The sequence below is a fragment of the Talpa occidentalis genome, unplaced genomic scaffold (assembly GCF_014898055.3).
Source record: "Talpa occidentalis isolate TD23 unplaced genomic scaffold, MPIMG_talOcc4v2.1 talOcc4.7, whole genome shotgun sequence".
Lineage (NCBI taxonomy): Eukaryota > Metazoa > Chordata > Mammalia > Eulipotyphla > Talpidae > Talpa > Talpa occidentalis.
The window spans coordinates 91,418,320-91,435,167 of record NW_023605083.1 but is presented as its reverse complement, the minus strand read 5'-3'; the positions used below and the strand labels follow the sequence as shown (position 1 = coordinate 91,435,167).

Sequence of the window (16,848 nt, the reverse complement as noted above, 5' to 3'; positions counted from 1 at the left end):
ACATGAATTTTGAAGGAAAGACAGAAATACAGAGAATTTAATGGCAAAGGGGCAGGCTGTAGGGAGTGGAGGGGCTGGGGATGCAGCTGCTACAGTCAGGAATCAAAGCGTGTGGAGGTCCTGACTACGCCGGCTCAGCTTCTCCGGGTCATCAGACGCCATGAGGGAGAAGTCCCGGAAGATGTCCAGATAGGTCTCATCTCCTGAGGGAGAGGGAGAAAGGGCTGTGGAGGCGGGATGCCTGGGCCCTAGCACAGAAGAGCAGAGTCGGGACAGGCGAGGCCTAAAGCCCCTCCCCTATTCTTTGCTCTGTTCATAAGGCTTGACCTGTACCATGTGCCCAATACATATTTGCTGAATAAATATGGAGTTATCTATGAAGCTGGACATGAGGGAAACAGGTCATCAGGGTCAAGAAACGGAGAGTTAGGCAGGACACTAGACCTGGAGAGGGTACTTTACCTGCCTGGCCCTGGGCCACTTCAGCCTCTCTCATCTTGGCCAATCTTAGCCTAACGGGGATGGAATTAAGAAATCAATGACATTCTCCTTAATGACCCCCCACCCTATACCACCCTTCTTCCCATCCTTGGAGCTTCATTGTTTTATTCATCTGTTTCCTCCAGGTGTAATGCTTAAAAGATGCTTGACAACAATACTGATGCATGAATGATGCCTCAGAATGAACTCACCATCCTCTGGCTAGGCACACCCCCCACCACTCCGCCCATATCCCAAGCAAGATTTGGAGCATCCTTTCACTTGATCTGGTTGCAGAGGCCTCCCTCTCCAGACCCGGTCTAAGAAGCTTAGGTCTTCCCTTTAACTGGGCCCCCTCAGGCATCCTCACAGGGTGACAATGTCTGCGTTGGTTGTTTCCATGGCGATGGTGAGAGGGTCCCTGCCTTCAGAGTCCTGAGCTCCCAGGTCAGCCCCCCGTTTCAGGAACAAGCAGGCCAGCCTGAAGGAGATAGCCAGGTTCAGCCTGCTGCTCACCAGTCAGGGCCTCCCTCCCAAGGCCATTAGCCCTGATGCCCCTACCCAGTGTGTCCAAGAATGGTTGCATGGTGAAGTGGGCCACGGCCCTGGTTGTCTGCTTGGTTCACACTTGCCCCGTTCTGAAGGAGAAACTCACAGGCCAGAAGGGAATTCTGCATTAAGAAGTGGAGAATGGAGTGAGAGTGTGGCATCTTTACGATTTATTTATACATACAAGAGCAGGGGTGTGGCCAGAGGTGTGGGGGTAGGGGGAGGGAACATTCACCAGAGATAGAGTAGGGAGCAGAACAGGCAAATTGACTGAAATACACTGCTGAGGGGAGAGTGGCATCTTTAGAGGAGTTTTAAATATGTTTCAGAGTGGGGGTCAGTTCAGAGGGTGAGGTCTGAGAATTGGGAGTGTAGGGGTTCTGCTCTAGCTCTTTACACATATTCATATGCTAACTCCACAACACATCCTTATGAGGTATGTTACCCCTATTTTGTAGGTAAGGAAACTAAGGGACAGATAAGTTCTTAAATGTAAGTGGTGAGAGCCTGGATCCAAACTCATGTGATCTACCTTCAAATCACACACCCCCAGCAACAAGTCTCGATCCCTTAATCAATTCCCGTAAGGTTGGGGTGAGGGGCATCCCAGGGAGCAGGGAGGATGAAGCAGGACTAAAAGCTGAGCCCAAGGTCAAAGAATGGGTAAAAGAGAAGGAGCCTTAGGATGGGGTGGGGAGATCAGCAGGATACTCACAGCTGCAGTGGCCTGGATCAGCGGTGTGGAGTTCTCCCGGCCCCCGTTGACCCAGTTGACATCAGCTCCATGGGCAAGGGCATCGGCCATGGTGGGAAGGGATGGAGGGTGCCCAGCCGCTCGAAACAGCAGGGCCCCAGGGTGCAGGCTGCCCAGGTCATCAGAGGAAGACTCTGGTAAGAGGATCAATTATGAGTCTGGGAAGGAACCCCTTAGCACAGTTTCCTGATACTGTAAGGGGAATGGGCACTTCTCAATTGTGGGAAGGACTTTCAGACTCAGGGAAATGTGGTGGGAGGTGGAACTGTGTGTGTGTGTGTGTGTGTGTGTGTGCTGTGCCTCTAAGGTATGGACATGGCCCATACCATGTGTCACCTCTTCCTGTAAAACCACTCTGACTGTCTGGATGTCACAGGTGAGCTGACCCCTGATCAGCCTTAGTTGCCTGGGAAGCTCCTTCTGCTCCACCCAAACACATACCTTTTCTCAGGTCTTAAGCTACAGACCATAGCTTAATCTCATTCTTGACTTTTCTCATGTTATTGAACCCTTACCTAACCCTCCCCCTCTACTCCAGCTACACACTCCTCCCCATTCTTCACATAATCCCCCAGGAATCTTGCCTTATAAAACCAGGGCTGGTATGTCCTGGTTCCTGCAACATTCTCAAGGGGAACAATGCCCAGGTCTCACACTCTGTGCCTACACATGACCAACCACAGTGGTGAGAGCACAGCAGGTGCTCACTGAATGGGACAATCTGTACCTGGCTTGGATCTCAAGCTCCCTGGCCTTGGCCTTGGCTTTGGGGCCACAGGAGGGTGTCCTCTAGGGGTCCCCCGACCCTCTCTTCGCCCTCGAATCTCAGGAAGCTTGGTCAGGAACTTCTTCTCTACATATTTGGCGTGAATCCAGGCCTCCTTCTCCTGTCTTGAGTGGAGGGTAAGGGAAAAGGGGATAGTTTTCTCTCTTCCCATTCAGATCCTCTTCCCTCTGCCCAAGGAGAATAGTCCCAGTGACTTCAACCCAAACTCACCGGGAGCAGCTGGGTCCTGGCTTCTTCACTGCCATGGCCTCCACACGGGCCTCGTAGATCTGGTTGATGACAACATTTCCCAGCTCACACATAAGCTTCGATGGCAAGGCAGAGGCAGAAATAAACAGGTGGGGAGGAGGTGAGTGTTTGAGCCCTTCGATTCTAAAGGCCTGTCTTCGCCTCACCCTCCCACCCCATGATCTTCATGAGACCCCAAATCACCTTCACTAGTTCTGGCTCCCATGAGTCGAGGGTCAGAGACCGTACTTTGGAGAAATGAACTCCAAGGCTCCTGAAGGGCCAGAGTGGGAGTGTCAGGTTCTCTGTGGGCAGCAGCCAGGGGCGCTACTGCTGCTCCTGTCAAGGCTTGGTGGCAAGGGGCTGCATAGGCAGCAGTAGGCAGCACTGGGCCACCAGGCAGGAGGGTGGCTGGAACCAGGTAGCCTTGACCTGGTTTAGGCAGGATTCTGCCTGTTCGCTTACCCTCTTCTCCCTTCTTTCCCTACGTTTCCTTTGAAAACCATTCTCCTCTCCAGTCACCTCCCTTCTCTCATAGTATTTTGGCTTAGACAATACTTTCCATGCCATTCCCCTTCCCTCCTTCCACTAGTGTGACTTGGGGGCAGACAGACTACAGATTTGTTAAGGCCTCATGACCTCCTCGTGCCATTAGTTTCCCCACCCACCCTCAGAAGCTCTGATCCCACACAACCTCCAGTCAAGCCACATCTGGGTGTCCCTCAACCCTGGCCACACCAGGACACTTAGTAGCTGGGCCTACCCGAATACATCTGTGCACCACAGGCTTGGCACAGACCATGCCTGGTGACAGTTAAGATCTAAGAGAGGAAGCTATGGGTTCTATCTGAGGTGCCACTCCCCCCACACTGTAGCCAAAAGGAATGGGGCTGGCTTGCGGCCCTGGGGAGTGACCTGTGAATGCCAGAGCACTGGATGCAGAGGGTGACACCAAGGTTGATGCTGGCCCACTCAGGCGCTGGCTCCCGACAGTCGCAGCACTGGGCATTGCCATCCACACTCTGCACCTGGGCTACCACATGCCTGCTTCCCCCAGGTTCCCTTCCCCTGGTGGAACCACCACAAGCCAAGGTGGCAGCAGAGCCCATGGCCAGTTGTCCTGAGCCCTGGTGGAGAAAGGGAAAGAAACAGTAGTCTAGGGAAGGGGTGCCCCATGTCCCTGGGCATCCCTTAAGGTACCTGGCCTGGACCCCTAGGGCTGTCATCAAGGCGAGCTTGGCTGAAGGCTGTGGCTATGCCGCTCTGCACAGCATTGATCCACAACTGCAGGAGGCGCTCAGAGTCAGCCTGCAGGAGGCAGGACCTGGACAGGAGTGGGACAGAGAGCAGGGAGAAGGCTGAAATCTGGGGAGCAGCAGGATTGGCAGACTGACATTCAGCTGGTATTCAACTGCCTCTGGTCATATTGAAATACTTCTGTACCAGAAGGATATTGGTAATATCCTTCTATGTATCATCTCCATCACCTGATATCTTTCCCAGAAACTGTTCCACAATCCAGTCACCAAAGGGTTAAGGTATGGGGCTACTTGGGGGGTGGGGTTCTAAGACCCATGCTGGAAGGATGTCTTGCCTTTCCAGTTGATAAAATATTTAGAAATATTCAAAGCATCACTCCTGGAGATTGCACTCACTTGCTGGGGGACACCACCTCAAAGCAAAATCGCCTTTCTGAGTCAGGGCAGAGCTTCACTGTGCAGAGACGAAGGTCGTCTACCACCACAGTCACAGGGTCCTGTGGGGAAAGGGATGAGGACACAGAATTCAGCCAGCAGCAGCAAGGACCCAGGCATCCAGGACCCAGGCCTACCCACCTTGTACTTCTTCTGATAAACCAGTTGGTTGCTCTGAATTGTGAACCAGCGTCTAGGGGGAGGTGGAAACAGAATCATGGATGCGAACAGCATCAGGATGAGGTTGGGGATAGGGACAGCAAAGAGGTTGTATCCCGTGCCCCGTGAAGGTTTTGCTGAGAGGAGAAAGACCTGGGCTGACTATCTCATGAGATGCCCCAGAGGAGGGAGGGCATTTTGCAGGTGGGACATTTAAGGGGTGCTGCTATATCTTGGACAACCCAGCAGATGGAAAGACAATTTTCTAACAGATGGCAGTAAAATACTTTTTCTAATGAATTAAGTCTATTGCTATACTTTTTTTTTTTTACAGATGGAACTATCTTGGGGAAGGGGTTCTGTTTTCTAATTTGCACACATCCTATTTAGCCTGGCAGTGGCCCCAGAAGGGGAAAGAGCTGAGTCAGAGCAGATTACCACCCTGCTCCACACCCTGCAGTGGTTCCCCATTTCCTTCAGTGTAAAGCCTAAGTCCCTACAAGAGCCAACAAGGCCCTATCATGATTCACACCCCCATTAGCTCCAATTTCATCTCTTCCAACTTCCTCCTCCCTCCCTCTGCTCATACCCATGGTCTCCTGTGCCCCCAACACTCCAGGTTTCTCAGGACCTTGGTACTGGATCTTCCTTCAGTCTAGAACATTCTTCCCCCGGGTACCCTCCAAGTCTTTATTGAGAAGTCACCTTCTTCTAAGGTCTACCCTGACCACCCCATTTAAAAAGAACTGCAACCCCTTCTGTTAGGGGGAAAAGGATGTCCTAAAGCTAATTCCATACAGGCTTTGTGGACTCCACCCCCACCCCAGGCCAAAGCCAAAGACACTGGGAACTCCAAATCCCATCACCACCAAAGGGAAGGTGGCTGGGACCTGAGGGTGGGGTTAAGCAGCTAAGTTGGTATAAAGGCAGACACGTGGGCTTTGGAGGGGGTCCCCCATTTTGGCTCTCTGCCAGCTCTCAGCGTCAGGCCAGCTCGGAGAGTGCCTTTGGGTTTCCAGGTCGATGGATCAGGTAGGACGCATTAAAGACTTTATTTCCCTATTTTCTCCCTGAGTTGTACGTTTCCTCATTTCCTTTTCCCTTGTAAATAAACCTTTTATTAACCTTTTGTGTGTGTCTGTAGTGGAGTATTATTAAGTCCCTTTTAAGCGCGTGGGTGAGGACCCACAGCCAGGAACCCGTTTTATATCGGGGCTGCTCTATAACACTTCCAGTTCTCCACATATCTTGCCCATTTTTTCCCTCCTATTTATTATGTTTCTCCTATTTCTATCTTCTTAACAGAATATGTAATTTACTTAATTGTGATGTTCATTATGTCTTCCTGATGGAATGTACACTCTATGAAGGTGGATTTTTTTGTCTTTTCTGCGTGCTTGGCTCACTCAAAAAATATTTCATTGGATGGATTTGGCTGAGGGAAAAGGGTGTCCTTTCCTCACCTGCTCCAGGTCTTAAATGCATTGCTGGCCCTTTTGAAAAGATGTCCTTCCATGACCAGGCCACCAGGCCCCTCCCGTAGGCTTGGTTCTGGTTCCTCCCCGCCCAGCTCCTGGGGGCACAAGAGGGTCAAAGTGCAACTGAAGTGCTCCAGGACCACGTCCCCAGGTTGCCCCTGCCTGAAGTCACAGTGCTCACCTTCTGTTTCAGCAGCACGTGTCTCTGTTCCATGTCCCTCTTCTCTCGAGCTGAATTCAAGACCAGCTGGTGCAACTGGGCATCGGAAAGGCCTATTAGATGGCTCACCCTCCCCCGTCTAGACCAGGTGAGTCATTTCAGAGCCCACCCTCCCTCTACCACCTGCCTGTTCCCTGGGGCCCTACCTGGCCGCCCAGCTCCTTCCGGTACTGAGCCAGCCGACTCAGCTCCTCGTGCCCCTGTTGGAAATGGGTTGCCTGGGCCTCCACTAAACGCAGGACCTGGGGGACAAGGTGGGCAGGGGACAGAGTTGAGGAAGGACCCCCTCTCTTTTTACTTCTTCCCTCCTGTTCTACATCAACAGGCTCCTCCCCACCTTACTCTTGCCGCCAGTACAACTTACAAATTCCATGATGTCAAATTTCCTCTTGTCCTCAATCACATTGATCTGAAGGAACAAAAGGACCTCAGGTCAGTCGTGAGTGCATAGCTTCCCCTCCACTGCACACAGAGGGATTTGCTAGTATTGAAGTGACCGAAGCCCCGCTACCCCAGGGGACAGGCCTGGGCTGGCACCTGCAGGGCATAGTCTAGTGCTCGTCCCCGGTAACTAGCTCGAGCAGTCTTCAAAGCTGCTACTGCCTCTTCTGCCTCCTGGGCCCGGCGCCTGGGGACCTCTGCATTGTGGGTAAGAGCGGTCTCCAGACTCTCAGCCCCCCGCCAGAAATCCCGGCGAGCATCTCGGAAACCCCGGAGACCTCTGAGGGTGAAGAAATAACAGAGAATCAAAAATACACTCACCTGCTCCCATCAGAGAAGACCCAGGAGCAGGCCCAATCAAAGCCTTTCAGACAGACTAGGTAGAGTAGGAACTCCAGGGGGATCCTTGGGATGGGGGGACAGTACTTAGGCCACCAGAAAACCCCAACCTTACAAGTCCTATGTTCAAGGAGGACCCTGTGGTAACAGGAAGAGGGCTGGTTTCTGGAAAAGAAGGTCCCTTTCCCTCCCAACTCACTCCTTGACCAGGGTTTGGATTTGCTGCTGCAGAGTATGCTGGGTGGCATCTAGAAGCTCCTGAGAGGAAGCATAAATTGGCAGGTGAGGGTTAAGACCATGGACAACTTTCCCCCTGCCCATGAGCCCTACCTCTCCCTACTTACTGCGTGGCTGTCCAGCTTTTGATTTAGGCTGCTAGTGAATTTTTCCAGACACTCCTAGACAAGAAAAGGCAGAGAAAGAGTACCAGGCATGGGGAGGTGGGGCCCTCCCATCTCTAGACCCAGTGTGTTACGACTATGCAGATGACAGTCCCAGTCCTGCCCTGGCCTAGCACCTGTGGACCCCAGGCTCACCCTTCCTTTCCATAGGATCTCTCCAAATCCCAGACTCTATCCTCCCAGCTCCAACCCTCCACATACCGCCATCATGGGCTCAGGTGGACCCAGGCGGGCCAGATCACAAATGCCAAAAATGAAGGCACGGCCAGCAGCCACATAATGACGTCCACTTTCCAGGAGTCCAGTGCCCAGCTTGAGGAGCTATAAAGCAACAAGGGCAAGAGAGAGTCATGCTGTGTGCCACAATAACCGGGTTCATCCCCCCTTCTTGTCTCTTCCCCAGGGCTGCACCCCTCCTTCCCAACTACACCTATACCCCTCTGCAGCCCAGTTCAGCTCCCCACATTTCTAACATACAATAGGGGCCTTCTCATCTCTGCTGCTTTGCTCCCACTCTTCTGTGCATGGAACAACTTTCCTCCCAGCCTGTCTTTATTTATTTATTTATTTTTTTAATAGAGGCATGCTTTATTTATATATTTGTTTGTTCGTTTTTTTTTTTTTTTTTTTTGTTTATACATGCACTGGGTATAGTCAGAAGCGCGGGAAGGCGAGAGAATTCACCAGAGCCAGAGCGGGGAGCAGAGCAGGCAGAAGAAGCGAAGTACACTGCTGAGGGGAGCAGCGGGCGGCAGGAGAGGTCTGCGCGCCATGTGGGACCCTCCTCCAGTGGCCGGGAGCAGCTGGGGATCGAACCGGCGCCGCGGAGGCCGCGGGCAGCTTCGCAACCCAGCGCTCAACCACTGCGCCACCGGGGAGGCCCCCAGCCTGTCTTTAAAGCCTGTGAGCTTCACTTCCAAAACATCTTTCTCTGTCCATTCCCATGTGTCTCTGCCTACCCTGCCTCAACTGCTTGGATCCAGAACACTCTAGAATCTCCATCCTCACACACTGGCTGGCTTACAGGAATAAGTGTTCTATTTGGTAGGTATGAAATTCCACTAGAGTTATCCCATCCTGTGCTCATTAAATATTCCCTCTTTAATATTATTAGGCCACAGGGCAAAAACAGCATGCTAGAGCACTCCTAGGGGCTATTCTATCCGGCCCCCTCAACTGACAAATAGGAGGCTTGATAAATAAGGCGATAGTGACTGGCCCAAGCCAGGGCTCTCTAAGAGAGCCAGGGGGCTGAACCAGAAGCCAAAGTGAGATCTTGACCGTTGGCCCTTATACTGCTAGGAACTGTACTGCCTCTGAGGTGACATCACATGGCTCTGGCCTGAGTCACCAGCTCTGGGACTGAGCAAGTGTCATGGTGTGCATCAGCTCAGCTCAGTCCAGGGACAGACCATCACCTGGGAGTTTCTGTGAGTAAATCCTGGGCAGCAGCAGGAGCTCAGAAGCATAGGCTTCATAGGTACTCAGTGAGCTTTGTTGACCTGACAAACATTCTGGAGGACTAGTAAAGACTTTAGGGAAATACAACTTGACTTGAAAGTGGTCAGTAACGATCAGGAAACTGGCCACAATCAAACCTTATCAGATGTCACCACGGGCATCTGTGACAAGGAACAATAATCCATATGTTCATAGCTCATTGTGTAGAGCTGGGGTACGGAGTGTCCACCGTATGTCTGAGTGAAAAATTTTCATAAGACCAGGGCCTCCCTGGTGGCGCAAGGGGTTAAGACACAACCTGTGAAGCCGTCCGTAGCCACTGCAGCATGAGTTCGATCCCCAGCTAGGGAGCTGCCCACATGGCACAGCAGACCTCTCCTGTCTCGCCTGCTGCTCCCCTCAGCAGAATCCTCCTGTTCTGTTACCCACTCTGTTTCTGGTGAATCCTCTCACCCCCACACCTCTGGCCTGTGCCCCAGTTCTTGTATGCATAAATAAATAAAAGATTTCTCGTAGATTGAACTAGTGACAAACTGGCAAAAGCCATATAAAGGAATATTATTCAGCAATGCAGAGAAATGAACAAATCATTCTTGATAATTAATTATTTATAGTATTGATACATAAATTTCAAGCTTATATAAACATTATACTGAGTGTGGGGGTAAGTCAATATTGAATAGTCACATATTGTATAATTTCATTTATTTAACACACTAGAGATGACAAAAGTCTAGAGGTGGAGCACAGATGAGTGGCCATCAGAGATTAGAGAAGGTGGTGAGGAAGGTATCACTGCAATGGACAGCACAAGAGTTCCTCTGTGGTGACAGAAGTCTTGTATCTCGAATGTAATGCTGGTTATAAGAATCTAATCACGTGATAAAGTGTAGTTGAATTATATACAATGCTTTTAAAAAGCACATGTAAAATAGATAAAATAGTTCTTTGGGTCCATATCACTTCCCAGATTTTATTTTTATTTTTTAAAAGATTTGTTTTTATTTATGCATACAAGAACTGGGGTACAGGCCAGAGGACTCACCAGAGACAGAGTGGGGAACAGAACAGTCAGATTGACTGAAATACACTGCTGAGGGGACCAGTGAACAAATCAGGAGAGGTCTGCTGTGCCACATGGGTAGCTCCCTGGCTGGGGATCGAACTCATGCTGCAGTGGTTGTAGACAACTTCATTGTGCTGTGTATTAATCCCTTGCACCACCAGGGAGGCCTGCTTTCCAGGCTTTAGTAAAGGACTGGATAGTCCTGTTAGATGCTGCTATTGAGAGAAGCTGAGTGACTGTAACTTGGGGCCTCTTCATTACTTTTTGCAACTTCTTTTGAGTCTAGAATGAACTCAAAATTATAAGTTTAATTAAGAAGTACATGTCTGCATTAATTGTTCATCTACTAACTTCAGGCACTGGGGGTTGAGTAAAAATAAAACATAAAAGTCCATCTGGGCATTTAATTCTAATAGGGAAAAATGGACAAGAAAAAAAATCAGCAAGTGACAGACACATGCTAAGGTGACCCCTGATGATTCCCACCCTTGTATAATCCTGTCCCTTGAGTGTGAGCAAGACCTGTGACTTGTTTCTAACTGATAGAATATGGCAAAGGAGCTGGAATGGTATTTTCAGGATGACGTTATGCCACACAGCAGAGGTGGTGGAAGGTGCTCCTGCAGTTACAGTGATCTGAAGTGATGCCATCTTGCCAGGGTGCACATGGAGACACTCTTGCTGGCTCGGAGCAGCAAGTCGCCTTGATGTCAACTGTCCAGGGACAGGGCCACATGGCAAAGAAGAGAGGGTAACCTCTAGGAGATTAGGGTCTCTGTCCTACAACAGCAAGACATTGAATTCTGCCAACAATCACATGCGTTTGGAAGGAAGCCCTGAGCCTCACAAGAGACTGCAGTCTATGAGGCCCTGAGCAAAGGACTACCTAAGCTACGCTGGAGTCCTGACCCACAGAAACGATAACAAGTGTATGTTGTTTGAAGTCACTAAATATATAATCATTTGTTACACAGCAATAGCAAGCTAACACAGCAAGTAAATATGTAATTTGTCAAATTGAGGTAAACACTGTAAAGGAAAATAAAGTAGGTAAGGGGGATGGGAGTGTGTGTATGTCCGTGTGTGTGTGCACATGTACTGTTTTATAGGGTGGCTAGGGAAGGCCTTCCTGTCTTGTGTTTTAAGTGTGTCAGTGGTTTGTCCTCTGGTTTTACTACAAGCTCCCTGGGGGCAGAAAGAGTATTGCTGCACAGACCTCTCCTGACTCGCCCACTGCTCCCCTCAGCAGTGTATTTCAGTCAGTCTGCCTGTTCCCCACTCTGTCTCTGGTGAATCCTCTCACCCCTCACATCTCTGGCCTATACCCCAGTTCTTGTATGCATAAATAAATAAACCTTTAAAAAAAAAAAAGAAAGTGTCTTGCTGCTCTCAAAGCCCAGGACCCAGAATAAAGCAGGACTCAAGAGCTGAGCAGGTGAAGTCCACAAGTGGGTCTTATTTTTCAAGCTCTCAAGCTCCTAGAGGGAACAGAACCAGTTTTTAACTTCTTTGTATTCCCGTCCCCCACTCCAAAATCTACCCCACATGGTTAGTTTTCAGTAACCCCTGGAATTCATTCTCAGACTCCAACGTTCTCCCTGGCTGGCTCCTCTTATCTTAGTCCCATCCTGTGCCACCTCTGAGTCAGGATCACCTTTTCCAGCCGGGTCTCCAATTCTGATACTTCAGCTTCCACCAGTTCAATCGAAGCCCTAGGAAAGGGAGGGCTGGGGTCACAGGGATAGAGCCTGGGTCCATTCTAGTTTGCTTTCCTCTGGGGGGGTGGGGTGACATGGGGGTGGACAGGGTGTTGGGGTTATGAAGCACAGGGTAGACGGAAAAAGCTGATGGGTTAAGAACTGCCCACTGCTCTCTCTGCAGTGTGGGAGTTTTTAGGCCCAAGTCACAGCAGGAAGGGTATGAGGTAGATGTGGGGAGGGCAGGAAGTTGCTAACCGCCCAAGCCAAGAGCAGGTGCTGGGGGAAGGGCAGGGGTCCAAGTGAAAGAGAGGAGGGAATGCCAGCTCTGGGGGCGAGAGAGACTAGAAGAGGCCCCCCCCCCCCATGTGCAGGAGGAGGTAGAGAGTATCCGAGTACCCAGTTTGCTGGTAGTGGAGTTGTTTGGGCCCACAAACTCCATCTTGTCCTTCTGAAACCTACTCCCTGCAAGGGCATCTGGTCTGGGAAGGTTGTGTGCTATAGGGTATCAGACCCACCTCCCTCTGCCCTGAAACCTGCACACACTTACCGGAAGCGGGGTGAGTCCTTCAGACACTCCTCGAAATCCAGCTTGATGGTCATTTCACTTGATCACTGGGGGGCCAGTGGGCCCTGGGGCCAGGCAGTGGGGATGTAGATGGAAGGCTCCTTGCCCCAGGAGGCGCAAAGATGCAGAAAAGAGGAGAGGAGCCTCTCCTGGGTAGAGCCTCAGGAAATGTAACACTTTCCCCAAGGGGAAGGGGGCTCCTAGTGAGAGCGCGCACCCCTCACTTCCAGACTCTGCAGGCAGGAACAGAGGCGTGGCTAGGTACAGAAGGGCCTGTGATCAAAGAAACCACAGCCCGCCCTCAGAGCCTGTCTGGAGTCACCTTCCTATAGAGGGCCCTAGTTTCTGCTTCTGCCTCCTTTTAGGGGTTGACTTTGGTGGCGATAGGTTCAAATCCTCATTCTGCCACTTAGAGGATGTATGATCCCGGGCAAGCTCTTTGATTTCTGAGTTTATCTTGAAGCTGGGTGTGATCACACCTGCCTCCGGATTGTAAGAATTAAAGCCAATACTGTAAAGAATTAAAGATGGTGGACTGAATCCCATCCATCATTGTCATCCTGCTACAGGTGGGTCTCTTAAACTCCCATGCTCTTGTTGAGTCCAGCTCCGCGGACTACCCCAAGCTTTCTTTTCTGTTCTGCCAGCTTGCGGTTTCCTGTATGTCAACTTCCCTCCCTCCTCCCCTTCTCCTCGGTGACTGAGCAGGCCCCAATTCACAGCACACAGACTCCTGCTCTTGTTTTCTTTATTGTCCGCCCCTAGCGTGGTGAGGGCAAGAGAAGGTTGAACTCCATGCCATCCTCATACGGCTACATTTTCCATTGTCTGCTTTCCTCCTCCTGAGTCCAATGAAGCTGCAGGTTTCATCTGGAGAGTGAAGGGGCAGGTGAGAGGTTTTCTGGGGGCCCAGACTCTGTACAATCTGTCCACTTAGCCCCTCTCCCTCCCTGGTCAGTGGCCCCTCCCTAGTTCCTCTCTGTACAATGTTGGCCTTGTGGGGGCTCCCTAGGATTATGTCTCAGCGCTAGCACCATCATTGTCTGAGTTCCAGTTCTGTTCCCTACTCTGTCTCCAGTGAATCCTCTCACACACACAGCCCCCTCGCCCCGCGCCTCTGGCCTACACCCCAGTTCTTCTATGCAAAAATAAAAAATCTTAAAAACAAAAAGTTAATGTAGGCCTTGTACTATAGGATGTTTGGGGGCCCTGTTACTACCCGTTGCCCATCTAGTAGTGTAAAAGGAGTGGAAGGGAGCTTGCCTAGGGCCAGGCCCAGTGAAATAGTGGTCTGGTACCCTCACCAGGCTGTGATGGTCATTGTCTCCTATAGGGATTTCTTGGTGGTCTTGTGATTCTGAAAAGGATTTCCTGTGTGGTCTAGCAGACGGACCTCAGTGCATATGGAATTTTCAATCACCAAGGGCAAGCTTGAGGAGCCTGGAAGTGTCACTGGATCAGAGTCGGGACACCCATCAAATGCTTAGCCCTCCTATCCCCAGGCTGACCTGGCCCATCTCTCACCATCCTGCTGCTCATCTTGGGTGTCCTCCTCTATGTCCTCCTCTGGGTGGGCAGAACACCTCAGGTATCTTCCTTTGCTATAATACTCCTTGCGTTTCAGATCAACCTTCTCTGATTTGGTGGCAGCTGAAGCTGGGGACTGATTTCTGAAGGTAGGGGAATCTGAGGAGTCACCCAAGTCAATCTGAATCTTATGGCCACCTAAGGGATCCAGGTTCCCCAAGTGTCCTTTGTGGTCCCCCACCACAGGAGAGAAGTTCAAACTCCAGGTTCTCATTTCATTTCTATTACCTCCCCCCACTTTAAAAAATCTTTGGTGACCCATGGTTCTCTTGGGTTTTCTGTTCCTCTTCACCAATCAGCCTTCCCTGGGGACTATGCTCTTAGGGATCCCAGCCCAGCTGCCCTATCTTTTCCAGGATCATCTCCCAACACTATCTCCCTCTCAGACAGCAGGGATCCAGGTCCATGCCCACTAAGGAAAGGCGACAATGATGGAGAAGGTGCTAGACTATAGTTCCCTTGAATCCATGGGGCCCACCATCGCTAACCCTTGGCTTCTAGGATGTAGTTCCTGGTCGCTGGGATGTCATCTTTGATTCCTGTGGTCAGTCTTCCTGCCCAGCCTCTCTCCACAGGCCTGGGCTCTGTGTTCAGCATCACACCTCGACTTCTACTGTCCATACTGACACTACCCCTATTGCTGTTCTTGTTATTGTCCAGGCGTAGGTTTTTCTGAGTCTTGAGGTACTTTCCTTCATTGTAGTGTGTCTTGCGGTGCTTGTCAAAATCACTGGAGTCTGTGGGCCAGTTTAAGAACTTGGTTCCCACCAGACTCTCGATGAAGGTTCACTCTGCCTCCCCTTTCCATTTAAATCCCCACCCTCATCTCACGTGTCTTGGAAAAGTTGTCTGGAGACTCTGAAGCTGTGTTATCACCATGCCGGAAACCCTTGGGGTAGAAATTGTCCATTGTAGCAAACCTGAAGGGGAGGAGACTAGTTGGGACACTGAAGAGGGAGAACAACAATGGGGGCAGTGGTGGACAGGGCCAAGTTAGCTGATCCCTTCAACTTGGTATTGTTTTGTTTTTGTTTTTTTGTTTTTATAGAGGCATGCTTTATTTATTTGTTTGCTGGTTTGTTTGTTTGTTTTGTTTATACATGCACTGGGTACAGTCAGAAGCGCGGGAGGGTGAGAGAATTCACCAGAGCCAGAGCGGGGAGCAGATCAGGCAGAGGGACCGAAGTACACTGCTGAGGGGAGCAGCGGGCGGCAGGAGAGGTCTGCACGCCATGTGGGACCCTCCTCTGGTGGCCGGGGAGCAGCCGGGGATCGAACCGGCGCCGCAGAGGCCGCGGGCAGCTTCGCAACCCAGCGCTCAACCACTGCGCCACCGGGGAGGCCCTCAACTTGGTATTGATGGCAATTGCAAAACTTCCTATTTGGGAGATCAAAAAGCATAGCTGCCTCAGACCCTCAAGTTTAGAAGTGAAGGGAGAAAGAGGTCCCACATCCCAACTGATATCTAACAGGGACTCTCACTTTTCTGTTAGCATCTCAGGAGTCATTGTGTGGGAGGACCCCGCAGATAGGTCCTCATCACCATCCTGCAGTCTGAAGAGGAAGGAGAAAGCAGTGCTGAGAAGAGGGCATCAGGCAGCATCCAGTCCCTCTGCCTCCTTCCTGTTCTCTCCTTTGAATAGGTAAGAGTGGGTTGAAGGGCTAGGACTGAGGATTCAGTACCTGTGGTAAGGAGTGCTAGGCTCATCCACCTTCATATATCCATATTCCTTGTCAGCAGGATGGTAGGTGGCCAGAATGTTCATTTCATCCCAGTGCTGAGACTTTCTGGGGTGGTGGAAAGATACACAATAGCGAGAAAACACCCTACTTTCAGCCCCCTCCTTTATCTCAGTCATTCAAAGCCTTTTTCTTCTACTCTGGTAGTTCCAGTGGCTTGGGAGGCCGGGGTTAGGGTCACACTGAAGCTCTACCACAGGCCTGAATCTCAGATTTCTCACCCAATTGCCCTCACTTTCTTCCACTGCTAGTTCTCAGGTTCTGCCCCTTCTCTCTTGGCTCCGCCCCTCCAAGATCCAGAACCCTCCCTCCCGGCTCTGCACAGCGTTCCTGAAGAGCTGGTTCCTTACCGCTCCGTAGTGGGGGATTTTTGCCTAAGGATGGGGCCGTTGCCTTTTAGGATGCCCCTAAAGAATTTTTGACCTGTAACCTCCCCAGAGTGCTGGTTGGGCCCGGAACTCAGGACCCCGGAAGACTGGCTGGGACTAGCACTGCTTCCCGCGGAGTGCAGGGAAGGCACGGGATCGTGAAACAAGACTGTTCCAGAGGACATCCCGGGCCCTGCCGCAACTCCTCTGCTGTCTCTTGGCACTCCCCTGGTAGCCTGGGAATCCTCTTTAACGCCGCCTGCGGCCCCGAAGTCATTCTGCTTTTCCATGGCCCCAGCAGGGGGCCTCTCTTAGCTACCCGCCCCCGCCTCCCTGTTCATAGCCCCGCCCCCGAGACCCGCCCCCACCGCGGGGGCGGGGGGAAGCTCGGTGGAGGCGCGGGTCCCCTCCCAGGGCTCACTGGAACGCTGGTGGGCGGAATCGACACTTTAAATAGAGGAACCTCGGCCTAGCAGTCCCTTCGCTTGCCCCTCCCTTTTGTCCCACCCCAAGACTTCTTTCTTTGTCTGAGATTTGTTCCCGCCCTTCTCCCCATCACCATCCTTACCCGAATTAACCAATCATAGTCAGGAGTCCTGGTTCAGGGGCGAGAAGCCTTAATTGTGACGTCACACCCCTCCAACCTTAGAGGGAGCAACGGAGAGTAGGGCCGGGGCTTGTTAATTGCAGTGGAGGCTATGCGGTGGGGGTGGGGGGCTGTCCGCTTGAAACTGCCTGCCCAGATTTATTTGGATTCTTTATCCATAGCATTAAAATCTAAGAGTTTGGTTGGAGTTCAAGGTGGGCTTGCCTAGGCACATCCGCAGACCT

The 16,848-nt window shown here is 51.3% G+C and overlaps 2 protein-coding genes across 7 annotated transcripts; both read right to left on the bottom strand.

Moving 5' to 3' along the window:
- On the bottom strand, nucleotides 1–12,991 carry ACAP1 (ArfGAP with coiled-coil, ankyrin repeat and PH domains 1). Its single transcript, XM_037495069.1, has 22 exons — nucleotides 12,305–12,991; nucleotides 11,712–11,769; nucleotides 7,732–7,851; nucleotides 7,474–7,527; nucleotides 7,329–7,387; nucleotides 6,887–7,070; nucleotides 6,714–6,758; nucleotides 6,496–6,591; nucleotides 6,311–6,385; nucleotides 6,115–6,224; nucleotides 4,634–4,685; nucleotides 4,454–4,554; nucleotides 3,999–4,122; nucleotides 3,714–3,925; nucleotides 3,003–3,072; nucleotides 2,781–2,875; nucleotides 2,511–2,674; nucleotides 1,745–1,917; nucleotides 1,042–1,151; nucleotides 851–961; nucleotides 463–512; nucleotides 1–203 (listed from the first exon to the last, which is right to left on the bottom strand). The coding sequence occupies exons 1-22, from the start codon at nucleotides 12,355–12,357 to the stop codon at nucleotides 103–105; spliced, it is 2,217 nt and encodes a 738-aa protein (XP_037350966.1). The 5' UTR covers nucleotides 12,358–12,991; the 3' UTR covers nucleotides 1–102.
- Nucleotides 12,992–13,035: 44 nt separating this feature from the next.
- LOC119232805 (protein phosphatase inhibitor 2-like) lies at nucleotides 13,036–16,834 on the bottom strand. Of its 6 annotated transcripts, XM_037495071.2 has the most exons (8): nucleotides 16,000–16,342; nucleotides 15,593–15,697; nucleotides 15,392–15,463; nucleotides 14,741–14,829; nucleotides 14,398–14,646; nucleotides 13,847–14,008; nucleotides 13,627–13,762; nucleotides 13,154–13,192 (listed from the first exon to the last, which is right to left on the bottom strand). In XM_037495071.2, exons 1-7 carry the CDS (start codon nucleotides 16,305–16,307, stop codon nucleotides 13,650–13,652), a joined length of 1,098 nt encoding a protein of 365 aa, XP_037350968.2. In that variant the 5' UTR covers nucleotides 16,308–16,342; the 3' UTR covers nucleotides 13,154–13,192; nucleotides 13,627–13,649. The 6 variants fall into 6 exon arrangements, with proteins under 6 accessions (XP_037350974.1, XP_037350973.1, XP_037350967.2 ...); XM_037495077.2 differs by lacking the exons at nucleotides 13,627–13,762; nucleotides 16,000–16,342 and adding an exon at nucleotides 16,586–16,834 and having other exon boundaries at nucleotides 13,036–13,192; XM_037495076.1 differs by lacking the exons at nucleotides 13,627–13,762; nucleotides 16,000–16,342 and adding an exon at nucleotides 16,439–16,544 and having other exon boundaries at nucleotides 13,036–13,192.
- Between the last annotated feature and the right edge of the window lie 14 nt (nucleotides 16,835–16,848).